Raw genomic sequence first — 20,886 nt, 5'->3', positions numbered from 1 at the left:
ATGTAAAATATTTTCTTCTAGTAGTAAAAAAAAAAAAACAAGATTTAAAGAGATTGTAATGTTGTTTTTTTTAAAATAACAAACATGTCTATACTTACCTGCTCTGTGCAATGGAATTCTCTTCTTGGGTCCCCCGCTGGTGCACCTGGCCCCTCCCCTCTGTCCGGTGACCCCACAGGAAGGCCATGGGGCACTTGTGCATGCTTGCTCCCAAGCTCGACCCTGCCCCCAGCTCCCTCATCATGACTTATTCCGCATAGACACGATCGGAAAGTCCGGTGTGAGCTTTTGGTCAGAAATTCCTACCGTGTGTAGGCTCAATTGGAATTTTTCTTTTGGAATTCCAGCCAAGAAAATTTTGAGGGCTGGTTCTCAAATTTTCTGACAGGATAAGTTCTGGGAGGAAATTCCGATCGTCTGTATGCAATTCCGACGCACTAAAAACCATGCATGCTCTGAAGCATTAAACTTAATTTTTCTCAACTCGCCGTAGTGTTGTACGTCACTGCGTTCTTGACGATCGGAATTAGATGTGACTGTGTGTATGCAAGACAAGTTTGAGCCATTCTGTCGGAAAGAAATCCACAGTTTTCTTGGCGGATTTTCCAATCGTGTGTATGCAGCATTAGTATTTGGTGGAGAAACCCTTGTTGGCAAGCACAGAGATAAGACATTTCTTGTAGTTGTAAAACTATGTCTACACTGTTGTCATTTTGGCATTCCCATAGAAAGCAAGCAGCATTTCTTGTCCCACCCAGTTTTCTTTACACTCCCCAAAGTACTGCTGTACTCTTTCCACCAAACCTTATGGATCATGAAAGTTAATCTGTAAATATTGTACCCAAAATCTCAAAACGATTTACCACCTCAAACCCCTCTCCATCTATAACTACTGGGATTCCCCACCACAACCCTTTTCCTTCTAAAGTCTATGATCATTGCCTTAGTTTCACTCAAATTTACCTGCAGGTCATTTTCCTTTCACCATCTCTACAAATTATCTCTTGTTGCCCGATATAGAGCCTCATCAATATGTCTTATCCTGCCTGCAAAAGTAGTGTCATCTGCAAATTTAATGATACAATTTCGCTCAAATAATGAGTAGCACAATCAGAGGTACACAAAGTAAATGATAGTGGGGTTAACACACATCCATGTGGAGTACCTGTACTTAAAAATAACACAGAAAAAGACTACTGACCAATTTTTATTGTGACCCATTGTTTGTTTAGTGTGCCAGCAAGGGATGGAGCTCGTCCCAGCTCCTGTTGTCACTAGAAGAAGAGAGAAAAGATCCCTGGTGCCGCACATCCATGGAGTCCTATGGTGGTATGTGCTTGGCGGGAGCCCAGGCTGTCTCTATCATACCACCATAAAGCCTTGTACACACAATCAGATTATCCAGCGGGAATTGTGTGATGACAGGCGATGGTCGTAAAATATGACAGTTCGTATGCTCCATCGCACAATTGTTGTCGGATTTTCGGCCAACAAATGTGGGATAGCATGCTTTAAAATTGTCTGCTAACAATTGTGTGTTGTCAGATTATCCAATCGTGTGTACACAAGTCCATCGGACAAAACTTCAAAGTACAAACACGCATGCTCAGAAGCATATTTGTTGGCCGACAATTCTTTGCAGTTTGTATGCAATACAAGTTCCTGGCCAACTTCCTTTAGACAAAAGTCCTACGCTTTGTCCGATGAAAATCCGATCGTGTGTACCAGGCTTAAGACTCGGTAGACGTGCGGCACCAGGGATCTTTCCTCTCTTCTTCCAGTGACCAATTTTAATAACCTGCGGCCTATTTATTAAAAAAATCCAATTGCTGATTAAGGACCCCAAGCCCAATAAAGATTAGAAACAAGTTTCATTGGGGAAATAGAGTGAAAAGCAGACCTGAGTCCCCAACAAGCAGAAATTCGAAATAATTATTTTTGAGTAAGGGCAGTATGAATGGCCTTCTCAGATGACCTTTTTGACCAGAATGTAAATGGAAAGGGATCTAACCCTACTGGTATCCTTCTTTTAAAATGTTGCAAAAGCTTTTTCTTCAAAGCATTTCATTACATTTGGCATAGGTGTCGCAGGAGGATAAGTATTCAAACTGGACATAGTAGGTTTCTTAGGCACAGGGCCAATTTTTGACATTAGTTGTAAATCTTAACTTGGTATCTTCTACCAAGAAGATACTAGCTGTTTTTTTTCACCTGCACTACAAAAATAACACCTGCCTGTAGATAAGACTTCCACTCGGCCTGATCATCAGTTTTTATATATCGGGCTAAATGTTTCCAGTGGCTGATTCTAAAGTCAGTAACATTGCCATCTGTTTATTTTATGGTTGCTATGGTTACGTCACGGTTATGATGTTCAGTGTAATGTTTACAATAATATGAGAGAGCGGTACCGGAACAGATGCTTGTATTCTACTAACAGGCTGTGGATGACACTAGTTTTTTTTTACATCCTATACGTGCCATTTGTGTCTTCATTTAAAGAACTCCACTAGGCGCTATTTACAACAAAGCTGGTCACACAGCATAAACTCATATTGTTTAAAAGCACAACTCCCTTGTAAGGTTCTCGTGCATTTATAGCTTATATAAAAGGACCTCAAGATTTAAAAAAAAAAAAAAACAATTTCAATCAACTGTGAATTGCAAAATTCTTAAATTTACAGTAAAACACAGCTAATGAAGGTAACTAAACTGTCCTTATATTGGTTTTCCACCATACTGCATAGAATAAATACAGATTAAAATAACAGAAAATTAAACTACCAAATGCATATCATACACCACTTTCTCTAACACCATCCCAAATAATAACCAACACAATACCAACATACTATAAAAACAACACGAGATCCTGATCATAAACAAAAATTAAATCTTCACCTCCAGCTCTTGTGATACAGCATTGCGTCGCTTTAACTAACAATTGCACGGTCATGCAACGCTGTACACAAAAACACACAATAAAACGTATGTAATTTTTCCCCCATAAATAGAAATTTATTTTAGTAGTATTTGATCACCACTACATTTTTTTATTTTTTTGTGGTATAAAGAAAAAAGATCGACAATTTTGAAAAAGACATAACACATATACATAAAATAATGAAAGAAGTGCACTTAAAACATCAACGGATGAAAGATGCAGTCCCCTTAAAATAGGAAGGTATGGTTGTGCAAAGAGAAACGGAAGGAATCCTGCACAATATTCAAACACATGGATCTCAGTTCCTAGTGACACACAATCAAGCTGACTCCAGATAGTGACGAGACACCACAAAGACCACCACCGAAAATAGAAAATTCCTGCTTACCAGTAACCAGTAAGGATGAGCTCCAGACATTTCCCGATCTCTGCAGCCGAGCATCGGGACAATGTCTCCCTGGCTGTGATTAGCGCAGCGCTGTGCAGACTTCCTGGCGGGCTCTGCACGTGTACCATGCGAACACGCTGGAGCTCATCCTTACTTACCAGCAGTACTAGGCCTTTCAAGGGGCCAGTAACGTCTGTGGTTGATCACCCCGCCAGGGCCTTGAATGGAATTTGATGAACCTGCAGGCGAATCTTCTCTCCACGGTATCCCGACAATTCCACTCGTCTATACCAGCTTAGAATTTGAACATGCTTGCTCACTCTGTTTTAAAATACTTTGGAAGCCCTGACTTCCTGGGACATCCAGCCAGAATGGCTGAGCAGGAAGAAGTACAGGATCACGTATATACATGATTCTGTGCACAGCTGTCACCCTGTAGCAGTAAAACTGCCTATAGGGCAGTCAGCAAGTGGGTGAAGTAATCCTGTAGCAAATGCTGCGTTGTTAAACCAGAATGCAATAGCAAGCACCTTCTGGCATTTGGATAAGTTCACCTTTGGGAATATGTTCCACCCATTTTTAACATGTTTCCGCTCCTGCAACATCTCTTCGATCTCCCGTCACTACAACAGCAGGCAGTGAATCTTCTCCACGCACCCGCTGTCACTATTTGAAAAGAGCATGGCCAAGTTCTGTGATTGAACTACAACTACGATATCCTTTGTGGCCGATGGCTTGTAGTTCTTTATGAACTACCAGGGTGCTGTTGAGCGCTCTAGGTAGTTTGTGGTTTTTCCTGTCATTGTGTAACCGCCTTCCTGTATTAGTAGACAGTTTACACTGACAGTCTGCAGGAGCCCTGCACTGCACCCGCAATCTGCTAATCATGGGTACAATGCGTTCCAGGCTCCTACAAAAGAAAATAAGGAAATGCACATCTTTTTATGTAAAAAAAAATTGTACACTTTTTCTTTATTTTTTAAAGGTGAACATATTCTTTAAAGTTATTGTTTGTATTCGTCAACTGGGGTGCCTTGGGAGAACAAACTCAGGGTGCTCTTCTGGGCAAATAGTGACTTCAAAATGTCCAACCCTTTTTACCTCTAGCATGTTTCTCTTGGCTCATCATTGACCAAAAGGAAGGTGCAATAGGTGAGAGGAGTGAGCTAACATGATGACGCCAAACATTTTGTATTTGCATACATAAAGCTGATCTCCATGTTTTAGTGAAGTTTAAAAAGTTCATTTGGACCAGGCTGGAAAAAACAAACTATTTACTACACTAACAGATGCATTGGCTGTGTGCGCTGTATAAACTGTATGTAGCCTCAGCACAGCATACAGCGTTGTGCTCTGGCAGCAGATTGGAGACTTCCAGTCCTCCTCCCAAAACAAAATCAGTCAGGCTGAATGCTGCTAAGTGATGTACAAGAAGCTTTGTATTCTATGCATTTTTAAAAGCTTTCTCTGATTGGCTGGGGTGGATATTGTGGAGATTCATAGAATACAAAGTGTCCTGTGAATGGCTGAGCAGCACAAAGCCTGACCAGCACGGTCCAAACATATTTAAACTTAAAACATGTAGATCAGATTTATTCTTTCAGGCTCCCTGAGTGTTCTGGAAGGAAACCAATATTGTTTGGAGGCACCTGGTGGCATTGCTTCGAGGCACCTGGTGGCATTGCTTCGAGGCACCTGGTGGTGCCCATTTTTTTTATTTTTAAGGTAAAATTGGCTACAAGAATACTTAAAAGTAGTATTCAATGCAAAAACAAAATTGTACTATATTTCAGCTTACCAGACCTTAGATGTGGCACCTACATTCATTTCTTTTTATTTTAAGCCTTTTTTCCCACCTTTACTTTCTCTTGGGAATCCAGTCAGGAAGTATGTATTTTTCAACTTCCTTTGGCCAGTCGAATTGGCAGTTAGAGGGTTGTGACAAACCATTTAAAGTGGAACTAAAGGCAGGGATACTTACCAGCATCTTCTTCCCAGCTTATTCCAGAGGCCAGTCTACAGTCATCCTGGTATACTGGCATTGTGCAAGAATCAGATGCATGCACAGCTCGGTGTACAACCTGCAGAAAACTGAGAACAGGAGGGAGCAAACTATATTTTAATGCAGAAAATATATTGCCTCACCTGCCATAAAGGACCAGACTGTTTGTAATTGTATTTCTTTACTTTAGTTCCACTTTAAAATAGCTGCAAACCTCAAAACGTGAAACCTGAACAAAGCACATATTTCTATAGCGTTTACTTGCTTCTCTCCAAAGCACCAAGTTTCATTTCTCTTTGCGGTCTAGTTCCTCTATCAGCATGATTCAGTTCAGACAAGTTTTCCTGACACCAAAAGCTAAAAAGGTGACAAGGGAGGGATCTCGAAGCACACGGCCTGTGAGTGACAGCCTCAGTTTGATTTCTGTATGTGTGAATGGGGGTGTGTCTCCCCCTCCAATCAACTCTCAGAGCTCTTGTCAGTGTGTAACTGCAGCCCCCGCTGCCCCCTGCTTTGCGAGTCAGTGAAAATGTATGTTCATCTCTGAATTTAAGGATGTACAGGACAAATGTAGGATAATTAGTTTCACCTCTATGTATCACCTGAGGTTAGTCACTTCACTAGGTATAGATAAGGGTTTACAGCCACTTTAGGTCTGACAAATGTGCTTGTAATGGTCAAAAGTTAGACCTCATGCACACAGAGCCTAAAAAAACACTGCTTACACAGGCGTTCAGGATTTTTCTATTGTAAAAAACATCTTCATGTTATTCTGTTACCATATACACATAACCATTTAAAGGTGTATTTGAAGAGCAGTGTTTAGGACCCCAGGTACGAGTAAAGGAAAAAATTCAAAAAAATAATGCAGCCACCACATGAGCTGCAATATTTTACAATTTTGTCTTTGGCTTTAATACCACTTTAACAGCTGAAAAGAAAAGGGAGATTATTGATCTGGCTTTGCTATTTGGTAGGAATGCATGGATCACAAGACTGGCTAAACAAAATTACAAATCTTTGGGCAGTAATACATTTTTCATATGCATGTTAAGGCCAGGGCCTACACCTGAAACCGAACCCAGGACCTCTGGCAGTGACCCTTCTCGTTGGACCACCTGAGATGCTAGAAAGGTTCCTGCCCGATTGCTTAGACAGCCTTGCCTTATGTCTTGTTTCTCTTGGATCCTTTGCTGCTCCCATGAACTTCCTGATTTAAGCCATGTCTCTCCACTTCCTGTTTGCCAGATTATTGTGCTCTGGCCAATATCTCGCTTTTGTCACTACTGCTGCCATCCGTATCTTTGCTACCATTTGTTACTGAACTTTGGCTTGATCCTCAACTATGCATCTGCTTGATCCCAAACTGCAACCACTTGTTACCAAGCTTTGGCTTGTTTACTGACTATGCTTCTGCCTGATGCCTATCTGATATGTTTGCTACATCTCCTGGTGGGACAAACATGAGGACCGCAACTTGGTGCCAACATGCAGAAACACCCATCTTCACCATCAGGCGCTCTGGTGAACACAGGTTAGTAGTTAGACCCTGCACCTTGGGTGAGTCTGTCTATCACGCTGGCTGTTGCAAACCTTTCTACTGCTTTAGCTACTGGTCTCCTAGCCTGACTGCTGACCATGACAGCTGTATATCAGGTGAGTATTTAGCCAACTACTTGGAGATAATCTTTAGTGTATACACATGTACAATTAGAAGCTGTGTATCACCACTACATCTTTGTACACCCTCACTGTCATGAGTATCGAATGTGAAAGTGTGCAAATACATAGCATGGCACCTTTCAAATTGGCTTGTTGGCCTATTCCTACCTTACACAGTAGTTTTATGAACAGCTATATTTCTGACTATGGAGGAAGAAGGAGGAGCTGTGGGAAACTGTCATTTAATAACTATGGGCACCTTAAAATCATGATGTCAACAAGTTACATTAACTTAATAAATTAAAATAGCTCTGCTTTTAAAAACTTTTAGATACATTGGTATAGAGGTCTTGAAATATAAGATCTAGCCTTGGGGCAGACTAAAAAATAAAATCTCAGGTATTCCGGCTTCGTATTCATAGGTATCCTCCAGAATTCCCTTAACATTGCTAAATTGATTATCTCCAAACATTTATTTTACTCCTTTAAAGTGGTTGTAGATGTAAAATTTTAACAAAGCACATGCTTCTATACTGTGTACTTGACTCTATCCAAATCACTGAGTGTGATGTATATCTTCTGTTCCTCTTATCTACATGGTTCACTTCTTTTCCCGACTCCAGGAGATAATTGAAGGAGGAGAGCTCCAGCTTGCAGAATGTGATTGAAAGCCAAGCTGTGCATGTACTCCTGTATTGTGAGGAAGGTGTGTCCCTTCACTCCAATCAGGGGTCAGAGCTCTCCTCACTGAGCTCTGCAGTGTGAGAATTCAGACCCCTGCCCCCTGCTTTTCTGAGCTAAGAGATGCTGTGTAAAATATATGCAGGGCCATGCAATGAATATTTGTAAATCCAGACTTCATTGGGGGCCCTTAGCAAACAGCAATGCATATTGTGCACTGGTCCAAATCGTTTGGTGGGGGAGGGGGGTTATGGCGTGGTGTTTTTCAGGGGTTGATCTTGGCCCCTTCGTTTCAGTGATGGGAAATCTTAAGGTGTCAGCATACCAAGACATTTTGGACAATTTCATGCTCCCAACTTAGAAGGAACAGTATGGGGATTGCCCCTTCCTGTTCCGACATGACTGCGCACCAGTGCACAAAGCAAGGCTGTTAGAGAAGCAAAGGGTTGGCCAACTAAATATGGAACCATACGGACCAAGACTGAGATGCCATTAAAGTTCATGTTCGTGTAAAGGCAGGTGTCTAAATACTTTTAGACACAAACACCAATACTCCTGCGCTTGGGAGTAAAACCGACCAGACAAGGTGTGTTAGGTCTCCATCTTGGTTTATTAGAATAAGCCAAGCCTTGCTGCCCTCTAAAGACTGGTGAGTCTGGTATTCTGAAACCACAAGAAGAAAGAGAGGGCGCACTAACCTAGTGCATTATCCTTAAACCCTTGTTTTTATTGATAAAAAGTGGTAAGTATTATACTCACAAAATTAGTTAGATAAAAGCTCATCAAATGATCCAATAGCAAAAAACATCACATGATGCCGTATTAGTCAGTCTATAATGCATCAACTTGTGAGCCAGGTGGTAGAGGATAACGTGTTTCGAAGGAATCACCTAAGGTAATCATCATCTTCTTGTGGTCCCAATACTTTTGACAAAATAGTGTATAATGAACAGTGGAGCTGAGTGAGAGTAAAACTTACATTGTGCCCTATGCAAATTTAAGTCTACATGGCAAATTCAAACACTAAGATTGGATGTACAAAATATTTATAAGACACAAAGACCTTTGCACTGCCTATATGTTATATGCATGTATGTATACACTTTTATATATTTCCAAATTTAGATAACAAAGTCCTTTAACCCAACAAGAGAAAGCAACATTCCCAGTTTTATTTGACTTACCACAGCTTTACTAGAGCTTTCTTGTAAGTCCCAGATCATAAGATTGCTGTCACCCAGAGACATCACTTTCTTACCATCACCTAGAGGTTCCCAGGTAACACTAGAGGAAATATGAGAGGGATACATACTATAAATAAAGTTACAAAACTATGCAAGACATGTTTTTATAAAGTGTATATAGAAGACAAAGCAAAAAGGCGAGATAAAAGAAGAACCAAACAAATGAGCACACAAATAAATCTAATTACGTTTCAATATGAGGCATGTGAAAAGTCAGCAGAAGGTTTCCAAAGAGATACAATGTAATGCATAAACTCAACAATAAAAGCAATAGGAAAAAAATATGAATTCATGCCTATTCAAGGTGTCTGATGCTTCTCTTTAGATTATGTACAGTGGGTACGGGAAGTATTCAGACCCCCTTAAATGTTTCACTCTTTGTTATATTGCAGCCATTTGCTAAAATCATTTAAGTTCATATTTTTCTCATTAAAGCGGGAGTTCACCCATTTATTAATTGTTTAATCTTTTCCCCTTAGATTCCTGCTCGTTTTGTCTAGGGGAATCGGCTTATTGTTTTAAAATATGAGCCGTACTTACCCGTTTTCGAGATGCATCTTCTCCGTCGGCTTCCGGGTATGGGTCTTCGGGAGCGGGCGTTCCTTCTTGATTGACAGTCTTCCGAGAGGCTTCCGACGGTCGTATCCATCGCGTCACTCGTAGCCGAAAGAAGCCGAATGTCGGTGCGGCTCTATACTGCGCCTGCGCACCGACGTTCGGCTTCTTTCGGAAAATCGTGACGCGATGGATGCGACCGTCGGAAGCCTCTCGGAAGACTGTCAATCAACATAGGAACGCCCAGTCCCGCAGCCCATACCCGGAAGCGACGGAGAAGATGCATCTCGTAAACGGTAAGTACGGCTCATATTTTAAAACATCTAGCCGATTCCCCTAGACAAAACGAGCATCCATCTAAGGGAAAAAAGTAATATATACGGGTGAACCTCCGCTTTAATGTACACACAGCACCCCATATTGACAGAAAAAAAACACAGAATTGTTGACATTTTTTGCAGATTTATTAAAAAAGAAAAACTGAAATATCACATGGTCCTAAGTATTCAGACCCTCTGCTGTGACACTCATATATGTAACTCAGGTGATGTCCATTTCTTCTGATCATCCTTGAGATGGTTCTACACCTTCATTTGAGTCCAGCTGTGTTTGATTATACTGATTGGACTTGATTAGGAAAGCCACACACCTGTCTATATAAGACCGCACAGCTCACAATGCATGTCAGAGCAAATGAGAATCATGAGGTCAAAGGAAATGCCTGAAAAGCTCAGAGGCAGAATTGTGGCAAGGCACAGATCTGGCCATGGTTACAAAAAAAAATTTGGGTATAGTATGAGGGCAATAGATTGGAGTGCCATCTGATTGGAGAGGGAAATCAGGTATGATTTTGAGATCCTACTCATATCTAAAGACTTAATACTTAATAAAAGAACATAAACGTTCCACCGTAGGGGAAAGGAGCAAGTGCATCTCTGCAGTTTGCAACTGGTCAAGTAACAGCTTTTTCTGGAGATTGGACTACCGTTTTAGACGAGAACCAGCAGATATACATTCACCCCTAAAAAAAAGCCTTCTGGGCTTCCCATAGGGTGGTGGTCTCCGACACCCTACCATCATTAAGTTGGAAAAACTAGTCGATCTTTGGTTTCAGGAATCCGCAATAGGTATTCATTGAGACGCCAGTGGCATGAATCTGGGTACGTTCCCCTAGTGACTGCCATTGCGGGCCCTGTTTTTTTTTTTGTAAAATCTTTATTTATAGAACAAGTTAGCATATAATAGCAAACTCAGGTATTTGAGGACTAGACTGAGAGGCGAACATAAGAAAAAAGGAAAACATATCAGTAATCCATATCCTTTGAAAGGACAGCCAGGACAGCCTCCATCAAACCTCTCCCAGCACACCGCCCAGTATGGGAGTGCCTAAAACAAACAGTTGGTGCTGGGAGGGAAAAAGATGCCGTCCCCAATGCAGCAACAAGATACTATGGCCATAAGTCCAGTTAGTGCAAGACAAGTAAATAAAAGCCTGAAACCGTGCAACAAGGAGGCTGTAGATAGTAAAAACTAGGGGGAGAGAGAGAAGAAAAAGGGAGGGTGGGGGAGAGGAGGAAAAAGAAAGCGGGAGGAGGGCGGGAGCATACCTGCGATTTAAGGTGGAGTCTTCAAGTCTGCACCGAGCGAGCCACACCAGGTTCGGGCCACCTCCAGTGGGAGCAGAGGGGGCCTCTCACGATGTCAGAGCGCCACTGCCCACACGGGATCTAAGGGATGGTTCTGCCAGCTCTAACAATGCCAGGTCCAGACTAGAGGCTACATGCCCTGGGTCAGCCACATAGCCATCCAGGGAACCCATATGATGTTGAAGCATTCCACGGTACCTCTACAAGTTGCTATTTAATGTTCAGCTTCTCTAATGTCATTTACCTTACCAATCCATTCCTCCCTTGTAGGATCTCGGGGCTGTTTCCAGTAGATTGGTAGTAAACGTCTGGCCGCATTTAGAAGATGTGGCATCTACTAATCGAAATCTGAGGGACACGTAGGAGAATGTGGACCGGGGACAGAGGGACATTTAGGCCTAGGATCTCTTTTATTTGGGATTTAATGTCTTCCCAATAGGGCTTGATCCGGGGACATTCCCAATATATGTGTATAAGTGTGCCCCGGGGGCCACATTCACGCCAGCATTGGTCCGATATAGCGTCTGTGGCAATAGATGTTGTCGGAGCAGGAGCCTTGGAAGGGGAGATGGGGACCAGAGCAAGGAGATCTTGCGTCCATCTTACAAGACAAGCATACGCGCACCTCACCAAGCTTCTTGCTGATGGTCTTGTAGCCCATTCCATCCTTGTGCAGGTCTACAATCTTGTCCCTGATGTCCTTTAAGAGCTCTTTGGTCTTGCCCATGATGTCGAGGTTTGAATTGAGAAAGATACTCTGTGGACAGGTGTCTTTTATAGACATAATGAGTTGTCGTTGGGAGCATCTTCTTAAATTGACAGGACTAATCTGTGTACCACAATGAGCACATACTGTAGGCAGTCTGTGGGAGCCAGAATTATTGTTGGTTGGTAGGGGATCAAAAACATATTTTACTTACTGAACTGCAACTCAATTTATAACATTTGTATCATGTGCTTTTTTTCTGCATTTTTGGTTGATATCGATTAAAATACTGCAGGGGACCAAATAAATATTTTCCCCACTGTATGTATCAATGTAAGGTTGGGATGTTAGATTGTAAGCTCCTTGAGAACAGGGACTGGTGAAAATGTAATATATGTAATGCAAAAATTGTTGGCGCTATGTATATACCTGTAATAAATAAATGCATACACTTCCCCAGGAAAAGCTTTTCATTATCCTTGCACTGCTAAAGACAGTTGCCCAGAAAACTTAGTCAAATACCAATGAAAATAACTGGGTAGCTGGCCCATCTGAAATGAAAAAAAAAATTGCTGTGGTCAGGGGTGTGGTTTAAGGTTGTGATTGTGGTAAATGTACTGCCCTCCCACAATCTGCGTGAGATGGAACATTCCACATTTCCTCTCAGCTTGCTTGCTCTGTCTGTGGATCAGCTGACTATCCAGCCGACCGATGGCTTTTTTTTTTTTTTCTTTAATTTAATGCACTGCAGCAGGAAAGCACTCTTGTGGAAAGACAAGAGCATCCTGGATGGCTAATTCCCTCTGACTGATTTATAATTTGCGAAAGATGATGTGACCTTTAAAACCCGCCAGGCTGTTCTCGCTGCCGCTGTTTTCTCCTGAAAATGCTGCTGATGCTGTTCACAGGATTTCCACTGAGTGCTTTCTTGCTCTAATTTATCTTCCTGCAAAGGATTTTAGTGCCTGCTGTCTCTCTCCGTCTTGCTGTGCTTAGTCTATGCATTTAAACAGAACAGTCTCTTCTTCCGCCTTTAACAGCATCAGCAACGGCACACTTCACAGGGAGAAAAACACCACTGATGTAGCGTCTCAGTTTATTGGGGTACTTCTAACCAGATGCAGACATGATGTTCCCCCATCTCTATATAGGTCACCAAAATTTGCTGTGCTATGTCCTGTGGAGGTAGCAGAGCTGTTCAGGCTATAAAAAAATAAAAATAAAATCTTGGAAGCAGTTTTAGGAGAGAAAACATGATGCAGTTTAAAAGGAACTCAGTCACGAGCCAGTCAGAGCTTATGCAAAAAATATGAATTTTACCAAAAAATTTGTTTACAGAGGATAATGAATTTTTATATTTTGTTGGCAGAAGAGAGTTTGTATCCCTGTTCTAAAAAGCCTTCCTACTTCTAGCTATTTCTTTTAAATTGTACACTCAATGCCATGCATGCATATTGCAGTGTTCGCTTCTGGCCCATTCCCAGCATTTTACAGAATGGAGATGAAATGCACATGTGTAGGAGCTACTTCATAAATGGCTGGCTGATAACCAATGGGGAGGAACATGAATAAGGAAGAATTGGCAGTAGACAGATCAGCAGGGGATAGGTCTGAATTGCCAATGCTGGAAAAAGGGAAAACAGAGAGGTAGGTTTGCCATAATGTGCAGGTATATACTGCAAGATGGCAGTTGTCCCGATACCACTTTTTTAGGACCGAGTACAAGTACCGATACTTTTTTTCATGTACTCGCCGATACCGAATACCGATACTTTTTTTTAAATGTGTCCCCAAATGCAGCCATGTCCCCCCACATATATCCAGCCATGTCCCCCCACATATATCCAGCCATATCCCCCCACATATGCAACCATGTCCCCCCACATATATCCAGCCATGTCCCCCCACATATATCCAGCCATGTCCCCCCACATATTGCAGCCATGTCCCCCCCACATATATCCAGCCATGTTCCCCCACATATATCCAGCCATGTCCCCCCATATATTGCAGCCATGTCCCCCCCACATATATCCAGCCATGTCCCCCCACATATATCCAACCATGTCCCCCCACATATATCCAGCCATGTCCCCCCACATATATCCAGCCATGTCCCCCCACATATATCCAACCATGTCCCCCCACATATATCCAGCCATGTCCCCCCACATATATCCAGCCATGTCCCCCCACATATATCCAGCCATGTCCCCCCATATATTGCAGCCATGTCCCCCCCACATATATCCAGCCATGTCCCCCCACATATATCCAGCCATGTCCCCCCACATATATCCAGCCATGTCCCCCCACATATATCCAGCCATGTCCCCCCACATATTGCAGCCATGTCCCCCCACATATATCCAGCCATGTCCCCCCACATATATCCAGCCATGTCCCCCCCACATATATCCAGCCATGTCCCCCCACATATATCCAGCCATGTCCCCCATACCTAGTAGATGATGATGATGCCGCCGCTGCTGCCGCGTTAATCAGCGTGCATTACAGGCAGCTTTCGTTTGAATAGTTGTAATCCCTGCCGCGCCGTGTATAGACACTCCTCCTTTCTCGGGATTGGACAGATCCGTCCAATCCCGAGCAAGGGGGAGCGTCTATACACGGCACGGCGGGGATTACAACTATTCAAACGAAAGCTGCCTGTAATGTTCCCCGCACGCTGATTAACGCGGCAGCGGCGGCGGGCAAGTATTCTATTCAGGCATCGGGGGCATTTGCGGGAGTACAAGTACTCCCGCAAATACTCGGTATCGGTCCCGATACCGATACTGGTATCGGGACAACCCTAAAACAGTATAGCAAGAGCATTTAACGTACATTGGAAAGAAGATCGCTTCAAAAATTGCTTTCAACCTTTTTAAATCTGCAGCTTTCATTAAAATAATTTCAGGTGATCCTGCCATGAAAGTCCTAGTTCTAGTCCTAGTCCCAAATGTACTCCTGCATTGTCATCTTGTCAACATGTTCTCCTGGTGACCCTATAAGCAATTGCAAAATTCACTGGTGTCACTACCAGAAAACCGGTCCAGGCCGATGAGGAGCAGCTGAAGCTGGATTGCAGGCATGTAGTCTGCTACTCGCTGCATATTCATGGGAGCAACGTCAATCTGCACCACCAATCAAAAAACAGCCAAAGACTGGCACCTGGAAGAACCTGGGGAGAAGGTGCTGGCGCAGATGAGGGACATTGCGGACATCGGACAGTTGGAACAAAGGCAAGTATACAGTATGGACCTTTTGCTTAAAAGAGGTTGGGGGAATCAGCAGAACCAAGATGAAAACATAATAAAAAAAAAAAAGAAGTAGAAACAGATTTATTTCTATAAGAAAAATAAATGGAACACAGTGTTTTAGCAAATTATGCTTTTGATCAACTTTATTGTCTCAAGCTTCCTTATGACAGATATCCAGACAGCATTTACCCAGCTTTTGATCTTAAACACAACATGGTTGAATCCAAATATCACCAGTATTTGTTAAACCACCTCAATACTGAGCACTTTCCCCCCTTCCTACCCAAGCCAATTTTCAGCCTTCAGCGCTATCGCTTCTTAAATGACAATTGCGTGGTCATGCTAAACTGCACCCAAACAATATTTTTATCATTTTGTTCCCACAAATAGAACTTTCTTTTGGTGGTGTTGATCACTTCTGGGGGTTTTTATTTTTTGCTAAACAAATAAAAAAAGACTGAAAATTTGGGTTTGGTTTGGTTATAAAATTTTGTAAATAAATACGTTTTCTCCTTCACTGATGGGCACTGATGAGGCTGCACTTATGGGCACTGATAGGCACTCATAGGCGGCACTGATAGGCACTCATAGATAGCACTCATGGGCACTGATAGGGCAACACTGAAAGGCTGCACTGATGGGTACTTATGGGTAGCACTGATGGACACTGATAGGTGACACTGATAGACACCACTGATATGGTGGCACTGATTGGCATCATATTAGGGCACCAATTACCATATGTGGGCACTGATTGGCATCCCTGGTTGCCATGGATGGCATACCTGTTGGCCATCAGTGGTGGGCATCCCTGGTGGACCTGAGTGGGCATCCTCGGGGGGACTGTGCTGATAATCAATCAGCACAGACCCCCCCCCCCAGTCAGGGAGGTGTGAATCCAGCCTTACAAGGGATCATTAGCACTTGTGGCTTTAGCCCAGCCAAGGCCTTTCTCCAGGTCCGGACCACCCCTTGGAACTGTGTTGGGTATGAAAAATTTCGCCAAAAAAACAAAGTGCTCCACATAGTGTAAAATTCTTTTAAAACATATTTAGAAATATAAAATGTTGTACTTACGGCTGCCGCTGATAAAATGCGCCTTTAATATGAGTGCGTCGGCCGGCACACAAAACAAACCCATCCTTCTAGGGCACATGTAGGATTGGTGATGTCAGCGCGTCGCTCCGACCCACACGTTTGATTATAAATCGATATACATGGGCACGGGCGGTGCTCTGAGTCACCACACTTTATACACTACACAAACAACCAAGCCTCGGTCTGAATATACACATAAGGTACAACACTCAGATAGCCAAGCTTCGATCTGAGCCTCAGTCAGCCATATTAGAAACCACAAGTAAGCCTCATTGTGAGATCCTATATATCAAAAGGAAATGGGTAACACACACTTAGGCTGCATTCACACCTGAGCGTAGCATTTCGCAGCGTTTTTTACCGCGACAAAACGCAGCGGTTTTTACCGTGATTTGCCGCGACAAAACGCAGCGTTTTTTACAGGTCTAGGGTCACCGATGTAAAACGCCCAAAGACCCAAATTCGAGCGACAAAAAAGGGTCCAGAAAATGTTTGGGCTTCAGGCGTTCGGCGTCAGGCGTTTTGTAGTGGAGATGTGAACCGTCTCCATAGAGAATAATGTATTTTTTCCCCTCTAGCGTTTTGGGGCGTCGCGCTTCAGGCGACAAAACGCTCAGGTGTGAATGCAGCCTAAATGTAAAGACAACCAATGAGCCTAAATCTTTTAACCATATACAGTACAGTGTTCTTACTGAACCCCATTAGAACCGAGTCAGTTAAAAGGGTTCCTTGACTTAAAGATCCTAATTTTAAAACCTTGTACTGATTGGGAAAAATGCAATCATAACTCACCTTCCCACAATTATTGTGAATACAAAAGAGGATGGGAAAGAGATTTTTTTGATATCGTAAAAAATATCTGAAAAAAATTTGTCTTTCCTAAAAATATTAAATAAAACTTTCTACCCAGAAGTGTTAAAATTTCAACAGTGACACCTAGTGGATGGTTCAAAAACCGCCATTGATTCAATTCCCAGTTATCATTCATATGAAACTAAAAATGCACCAAAAATGTGATCATTACTGCAAACTCCTACCCATTAAGAATTACAATACTGACATTCATTTCTAAGGAATCTAGAGGCAGTCCGAGGCCGATTCAAATTCAAACACAAAAATAACTCTATGAATCGTTAATAAATGCATTGACATCAACATAAACAATGAGGCCATAAGGAACATATGTTCTTAATCTCTACACCCAGGCCATTTCTTGTTTCAAAGTTTTCTTCTCCATAAAACTACCTCTCCAATGGGGTCTGTATTTACAGCTGTGCTCATAAGTTTAAATACCCTGGCAGAATTTATGATTTCTTGGCCATTTTTCAGAGAATATGAATGATAAAACCAAAACATTTTTTTCACTCATGGATAGTGTTTGGCTATAGCCATTTATTATCAATCAACTGTGTTTACTCTTTTTAAATCATAATCACAGCAGAAACTACCAAAATAACCATGATCAAAAGTTTACATACCCTGGTGATTTTAGCCTGGTAACATGCACACAATTTGACACAAAAAGGGGATTGAATGGCTATTACCCACTTAAGGACCGCCGCACGGAATGGCACGGCTGGGCACAAGGGCGTACAGGTACATCCCCTTTAACAACCCAGCTGTGGGTCGAGAGTGTGCAGCCCGGTCCGAAGCTCCATGACCACACCCGCGGGACGCACGGACGCGATCGTCGCCGGTGTCCCGCGATCGGGTCACAGAGCTGAAGAACGGGGAGAGGTGACTAGTTGCTGTAAAAATGCACTAGTTGCTGTAAAAATTACAATGGTCCCAAAAATTTGTCAAAAGTGTCCGATGTGCCCGCCATAATGTCGCAGTCATGATAAAAAATCGATGATCGCCGCCATTGGTAGTAAAAAAATATATATATTAATAAAAATGCCATAAAATTATCCCCTATTTTGTAGATGCTATAAATTTTGCCCAAACCAATCAATAAACATTTATTGCGATTTTTTTACCAAAAATATGTAGAATATGTATCGGCCTAAACTGAGGAAAAAAATCTTTTTTTTTTGGGGATATTTATTATAGCAAAAAGTTAAAAATATTGAATTTTTTTAAAAAATTGTTGCTCTATTTTTGTTTATAGCGCAAAAAATAAAAACTGCAAGAGGTGATCAAATACCACCAAAAGAAAGCTGTATTTGTGGGGAATAAAAGCACAGCAATTTTGTTTGGGAGCCACGTCGCATGACCGCGCAATTTTCAGTTAAAGCGACGCAGTGCTGAATCGCAAAAAGGGGCCTGGGTCCTTTAGCTGCAAAATGGTCTGGGGCTTAAGTGGTTAAAAGGTAACCACCCTCACCTGTGATCGGTTTTCTTTTCATTTGTGTGTAGAAAAGGTCAATGAGTTTGACTCCCGACAGACCCTTGTATCCAGTGCTGCACTAATGTTTCTGTATTCTAAGTAATGGGGAAAGAAAAATAATTGTCAAAGCATCTGCAGGAAAAGGTAATTGAACTGTATAAAACAGGAAAGGGATATAAAAAAATATCCAAGGAATTGAGAATGCCAATTAGCAGTGTTCAAACTCTAAACAAGAAGTGGAGAATGAGGGGTTCTGTTGAAACCAAACCCCGGTCAGGTAGACCAACTAAAATTTCAGCCACAACTGCCAGGAAAATTGTTTAGGATGCAAAGAAAAACCAACAAATAACTTCAGGTGAAATACAGGACTCTGAAAACATGTGGTGTGGCTGTTTCAAGATCCACAATAAGAAGGCACTTGAAGAAAGATGGGCTGCATGGTCGAGTCGCCAGAAGAAAGCCATTACTATGCAAATGCCACAAAGTATCCAGGTTACAATACGCCAACCTACTGACAAGCCCCAAACCTACTGGCACAAAGTCATTTGGAGTGATGAGACCAAAACTGAGCTTTTTGGCCACAACCATAAACACTACATTTGGAGAGGAGTCAACAAGGCCTATGGTGACGGTACACCATTCCTACTGTGAAACACAGAGGTTGATCGCTGATGTTTTGGGGATGTGTGAGCTACAAAGGCCCTGAAAATTTGGCCAAAATTGATAGCAAGATGAATGCAGTATGTTATCAAAAAAATACTGGAGGAACATTTGCATTCATCAGCCAGGAAGCTGCGCATGGGACGTACTTGGACATTCCAACATGCCAATGATCCAAAACACAAGGCCAAGTCGACCTGCCATTGGCTACAGCAGAATAAAGTGAAGGTTCTGGAGTGGCCTTCTCAGTCTCCTGACCTCAATATCATTGAGCCACTCTGGGGAGATCTCAAACGTGCGGTCCATGCAAGACAGCCTGAGAATTTACAGTAACGGGAGGCTTTATGCCAAGAGGAATGGGCAGCTTTACCATCTGAGAAGATAAAGAGCCTCATCCACAAATACCACAAAAGACTTCAAGCTGTCATTGATGTTAAAGGGGGCAATACACGGCATTAAGAACTGGGGTATGTAAACTTTTGATTAGGGTCATTTGGGTAGTTTACTGTTGTGATTATGATTTAAAAAGAGCAAACACAATTTATTGATCATAAATGGCTTCAGCTAAACACTAACCATAAGTGAAAGAAAAGTTTTTGTGTTATCATTCATATTCTCTGAAAAATGGCAAAGAAATCAAAAATTCTGCCAGTGTATGTAAACTTATGAGCACAACTGTATCTATCCCCAGATATAGGGTATTGGAAGGATCCCTATTGTGCATCACATCAGAATGTTTAGACACATAATGTTTTTATAAAACCCTTTCTGATATTATTGATATGTTATTTTATTCACACCTGTACGGCAGGTTTGGTCCTGTCCACATATTGAAGCCCACATGGGCACTGAATCAAATGCACTTCCTCTGTGGAGAAACAAGTGATGAATGGCCCCATCTCAAATTAGCGAGAAGTCCTTGTAGAGGTAAAGCCACTCACCCTCTTACTTTTACAGCTGTTAAAGCTACACACCTCACACTTCTTGCAACGATAATAGCCCGTGCAATTTTGGAAAAAACATTAATTTCCCCTAGGTGGACGCTTGGTGCTATTTTGTCCCTCAAAAATGCCCACCACTAAATATAACTTGGGGTTTCTCTGGAAGAATTGCACTTAGAATTTGTTCATTGCCCAGAATATGCCAGTGTTTCTGTATTTGTTTTTTTTTTACATTTTGATGTTGAACAGAAAAGGTGGTGATAAGGTAAAGTGAAAACCTAGTGCTATCTACATCTTTGGATTTCTCCTTCAACAGTGTTCCCCTATCCAGCTCTTGTACAGAACAAATCATATCTCTGAGGCCGCGTACACACGATCGGTCAAAACCGATGAGAATGGACCGAAGATCAGTTTCATCGGTCCAAACCGACCGTGTGTACGGCCCATCGGACCACAATTTTAAAACTTGCTTTAAAATCGAACCGATGGACCGCTGACCACTGGTTAGTACACAAAAGCATCGGTTCAAAACCTGCGCATGCTCAGAATCAAGTCGACGCATGCTTGGAAGCATTGAACTTCGTTTTTTTCAGCACGTCGTGTGTTTTACGTCACCGCGTTCTGACCCGATCGGTTTTTGAACGGATGGTGTGTACGCACATCAGACCATCGGTCTGCTTCAGTGGTGAACCGATGAAAACGTTCCGTCGGACCATTCTCATCGGATGGATCGACCGTGTGTACGCGGCCTAAGAGACTTGGAATTATAG

General features: G+C 42.3%; 1 protein-coding gene across 1 annotated transcript in view; it reads right to left on the bottom strand.

Moving 5' to 3' along the window:
- Positions 1–20,886, bottom strand: part of EIPR1 (EARP complex and GARP complex interacting protein 1) — a 311,377-nt gene that overhangs the window by 92,115 nt on the left and 198,376 nt on the right. The window contains exon 5 of the mRNA XM_040348665.1: positions 8,862–8,961. Coding sequence (XP_040204599.1) covers positions 8,862–8,961 — 100 coding nt within the window. The remainder of the gene's footprint in view (positions 1–8,861; positions 8,962–20,886) is intronic.

Source organism: Rana temporaria, chromosome 4, assembly GCF_905171775.1.
Source record: "Rana temporaria chromosome 4, aRanTem1.1, whole genome shotgun sequence".
Lineage (NCBI taxonomy): Eukaryota > Metazoa > Chordata > Amphibia > Anura > Ranidae > Rana > Rana temporaria.
The sequence above is the reverse complement of the archived record's forward strand: the minus strand, read 5'-3'. Positions and strand labels throughout refer to the sequence as shown.